Source organism: Crinia signifera, chromosome 4 (genome assembly GCF_055691185.1).
Source record: "Crinia signifera chromosome 4, ASM5569118v1, whole genome shotgun sequence".
In the NCBI taxonomy this organism is placed as follows: Eukaryota; Metazoa; Chordata; class Amphibia; order Anura; family Myobatrachidae; genus Crinia; species Crinia signifera.
Window position 1 is genome coordinate 282,615,873 of NC_139220.1, and position 5,001 is coordinate 282,620,873.

At 38.9% G+C, this 5,001-nt stretch overlaps 1 protein-coding gene across 1 annotated transcript; it reads left to right on the forward strand.

The window, feature by feature from the left end:
* Positions 1 to 1,383: 1,383 nt before the first annotated feature.
* Positions 1,384 to 2,328, forward strand: LOC146073087 (olfactory receptor 1G1-like). The gene has a single exon (XM_083180267.1). It carries the CDS (start codon positions 1,384 to 1,386, stop codon positions 2,326 to 2,328), a length of 945 nt encoding a protein of 314 aa, XP_083036393.1.
* Positions 2,329 to 5,001: the final 2,673 nt, after the last annotated feature.

The following is a 5,001-nucleotide window of genomic DNA, read 5'->3' on the forward strand; positions in this document are numbered from 1 at the left end:
TGTTATTTATATTCCTATATATATCTGCTTAATTTATTTATGTTTGGTATTGGCCGGTACCTATTAGATGGATTACTAAAATGTACATAACTCCTTGTTATTCCACGTTTTTTACTGTATCTATAAAATATTTTTTTTAATTAATTTTCTAAAAGCTGGCATTTGTTTAAACCTAAACCAGAGCGCTTTCTTTTTACTCTCTTCTTGCTTTAATCATATTTAAGTTCCACACGCATAATTCTCTGAGGGATGCAGTCAATTTGCCGTCGGTCGGGATCCCGGCGGTCGGAATCCCGACACTGGAATCCAGACCGCCGAAATCCCGAAACTTTCTCCCTCGCTCCACGTCCCCCCCATGTCGGGATTTCGGCGGTCGGGATTCCAGTGTCGGGATTCCGACCGCCGGCATTACATATCGGATCCTTCTCTGAGACATTTATTTATTATATAGCTTTTATTCTGGACTTGTAACTTGGTGGGACTGCTATGCTATTACTGGTGCCTGTCCTTGTGTTTCCCTCCTATGTCCTTATAGATTCCACCAGGGCCCTCCTACCTCCAAGTCTGTCTGTTGTTACCCAATTTGTTTTATCTCTTTCTTCAATTGTAATGTGCAACGGAATCTGCTGCGCTATATAAGAAACTGTAGATAAATAAATGCATTTACTGGACATCTACTTAACACTGGACACTTACCCTCCAAAATCAGAAGAGCAAAAACCAGTACAAATTCAGAAAGGGGTGTGGCCATGGGTAATAGGGGATTGGTCACACCCCCTTTCCTATACTTACAATGGGTAGTTGGAGACCCAAAAAAGGTACAGGCCATAAAAAAGGTAAAGTTGGAGGGTATGTGGAGAGATACACATGTTGAGTAGCTCAGGTGAACTGGGTCATTGCTTGAGTAGCAAATGGTCTTTTTAACTGAACTCATTTTTTTAGAAGGTTAAGCAGTTATATAGTTACATAAGTTGAATGCGCTCTAGACACCCTGGGGAGAAAAAATAACTGGTCCAAATCCTCTCTCTCTCTTTCTAGCAGCACGGCAGCATACTCAGTGTCTGACTCTGGGCACTAGTAGACTATAAGCATCAGAGTCTACAAGCAGGTAAATGGCAAGGCAGCTATTTTCTGTATAATTAATATGTCATCAAATGAAACTACATTATGGATGGATAGAATAACAATAAACATGTTCTTAGTTTGTTTAAAATTATAGAATGGAAGAAGATATAAAAACAGCACTTGGCTGGGGGAAATCTACATAAAGAAAAACTGTTGTTGTCCCCCCTAAATCTGCCACTGTGTATGGATTAAATGAAACTACATTTAGACTGATAGACTAAAGAATAAACATATTCTAAGTTTGTTCAAAAACTTACAATGCAAGAAAATGTAACAAACAGCACATGGCTGGAGGAATTCTACATAATGCCCTTTTCAAGAAATGGAAATATAAAGTTTGTAGTTATGATTGGCATTTCAATTACATTCCTGTTTTCCATGATGGGAAATGTGATAATAGCTCTGTTGGTGTGCTTGGTGGAACAGCTACATACTCCGATGTACTTCTTCTTGTTCAATCTGTCATTCCAGGATATAGTGCATGTCATTAACATTCAGCCCAAACTATTGGCCATCCTAATGACAGATGACACGGAAATTTCATTTTCAGGATGTATCACACAGATATATTTCTTTGTACTCTGTCTTAATTTTGAATATTTTTTGCTTGCCTCCATGGCGTATGACCGCTTTGCTGCCATCTGTAAGCCTTTGCATTATAACATAATAATGAATAAGGGGACATGCAGATTCATGACATCTTCATGTTGGATTGCCTCGGCTTTAAACGGATTGATTTATTCCACAGCAATCTCCAACCTGTCATTCTGCAATTCTCATGACATAAAACATTTCTTTTGTGAAGTTAAAACAATACTAACTCTATCCTGCACGGACACCATACATATCCTTCGAGTTATCTTTGCTGAAAGTATTATTTTGGGTCTTTTTCCATTTTTACTTATTGTCATTTCATATATATTCATTATATCCAGTATCATGAAGATCCGGACCTCGGCAGGAAGACTGAAAACCTTCTCCAGCTGCTCCTCACATCTTACAACTGTTATACTATATTGTGGGTCAAGTATTGGATCCTATTTGAAAACAGATTCTAAACAGTCGTCTGAGCAAAAGGAATTGGTTTCTATGCTCTACATTGTCCTGGTTCCAATGTTAAACCCACTAGTGTATAGCTTAAGGAATAGAGAGATTTTAAAGGCTTTGAAATCATTAACCAAGGGACATGGGTCTTTAAATTAATTAAAGGCATAGCATTTTATACTTACTAACAGTTGTATAATGAGGGTTCCTCAATTCGTAAGGTAAAGGTGGCCATACATCTACTGTACAGATAGATTGTCAGATTGGGCTGGTTGGAACAAAAACCTGGTAATATCTGAATGACAGTTTTTTGGCAGTTTTCCAGCATTTGAAAGCAAATGGTCAACTGTCATTGTAATTTCCTACAACGCCAGAGCAGTTAGACCACTGCTTTCCCTCATGGCCAAAACTGAACTTCATCAACAAATGTATCAAGGTGTACAGTGATAATGTTGTGGCATGGAACAGATATGGGTTTGGTGCACTGCCTTTGACTTGTTGCATTGCTACCTTGGAGGTACTGGGCCATCATCCAGCCCTGACCCAGCACTCTGTGGAAAAAGAATCTGCCTACCATTATCTAAAAGACAGAACACCAGTCTAGGTAGCATACAAAAAGGATATTAATATAGAAGGCACAAAATAGATTGTAAATAATTACCTGATAACTTGTATAAAATTAATTATTAAAAAACACACACGTACAAATACCCATGTACCAGGAAACATAAAACAAATATACAAAGGAGGAATGGAAGTCTGTACCTCACCAAACAAAGGTGGTTGCGGCCATCTTGCTTTACATCTGATGGAGGAAAAAATGTTGACGGCCATCTTGTGTTTTCGATTGAATGAAACGTGTTATATTTCCAGATGATTCAATAAAAGTTGTCAAACAGATCTTCTGTGTATTAACCGTGATATTGGTTCATATTTGATGTTATTGTAGAGGAATTTGGGGAGGGTTCTGTGCCATCTCATTAAAGCTATACCGTACTTGGTATTCCAGTAGAATCCTTCCCTGCCTAAACGAGATGGTATGGAGACCCCTCCCATTTCCAGTGCAGAATACCTTAAAAAGATGAAACATAAAATAAATTAGAAATAAAAGATGTTTAAAATGGAAAAATACAAATTATATCTAAAAAACATTTAATTTCAATATCTAAATTTAAACCAGAAGTTTAATCTAAAAATCATTTCTCCAATGTCTTTATTTTCCAATAAAATTTAATTAAGTGGATACCTAAGAACCTTTTGATATGCATCTCACGTTTATTATGTTTCTTCAACAAATATTCTAATAAATAATGGGTAATTAACCCTTTCCTAATATTATAAATATGCTCTGCCATATGAAATTCTAACTCAATGGGCGGTATTCAATGAGGCTGATTCGCCAGGTTTTTATGGCGATTTTGTGCTGTAAGGCGAATTTCTGACTAAAACAGTGAATCACCCTATTCAATGACCAGATGGCGAATACATTTCAAGGTTTTTTTCGCCATGATTCACCGAGTAGCAATCGCTATCTTTTTATGGTGAAGTGGAAGGTGAACTTTTAAAATAAAGTGTTTTGTTTTTTACAATTGGTGTCAAAAAATCTGGAATTTTATTCTGAGGAGGGGCATGCTATTTTTATTCATGTGCTGTAAGCACATGAATATATATTTAATTTGAAAAATTTTTTTTTTTTTTTTTTTTTTACACAGACCAGCCAGCAGGGTGCCGGAGCCGAGCCGCTCATTAGATATTCAAATATTCACTTCACCCGATCATTACATATGCATGATCGGGTGTAGTTAATATACCCGGTCCCCTGCTGGCACCCCCGGGGGGCAGCCTGTGCTGCCTGGCTCCCGGGGAGCCCACCCCCCCCCCCCCACAAATGTTCTGGGGCAGGCAGGGAGACTTCCATCTCCCTGCCTGCCACCGTCCTCAGGCTCCCTGCGGCGTCCACCGCAGGAGCTCAAATTCGCCAGTCAGGGGCAGCGAGCCCCTGACTCGTTGAATACCGGAGCCGGCGAGGCTCCGGAACGCAGCGAGCAGTGGCGAATGTGCAGCGAATCCTAAACAGGATTCGCTGCACGTCGCCAGTATTCACATTGAATACCGCCCAATGAGTTCTTTACTTCCCGAAATAGTATCTACCTCATAGAATGCAAATGTGGCATTATCTATGTAGGTAGGACATCCTGAAATCTCAAAATTTGGCATTGAAGTTTATTTTCAGATTAAACTTTTTAGCACCTTCTGGTTTAAATTCAGATTTTGAAATTAAATGGTTTTTAGATTAATTTTGTATATCTCCATTTTAAAAAATATTTTAATTCTAATTTATTTTGTTTGATCTTTTTAAAGTCTTGGCCCGCCACCAAGTTGTACAGTAATTAAGCTATGTAGATGCTTATTTAGCCCAAGGGACTCGGTGGAGAAATGTATACAGAGTTTAGCCCACTCTATCCGAGCTAGGCTTGGTATACATTTCCCCACCAAGACCCTGGAGCTGAATAAGCGTCTATGTAGCATAATTACTCAGTGGAGGGCCTAGACTATAAGCCACAAGAGAGCCCACCCTTATGGAGCTGTATAGTAAGCTCTGCATACTGTACACAGGTAGAGAGGAAGCAAAGGTGGACAGTAAATGGCGATGGCATTTCACATATCCATTTGCGGTATTGTACTGCAGTTTTTATTACTGTAGCAATCACCACCCATCTGCATGCTTAATGCCTCATAAAATAATGGCTTGTTTCGGAACCTTCTCCAGCCTCATTGTCAGGATTACAGACATGAGTTAAATTCTGTTTTCCTCACTTCTCTACACACAGA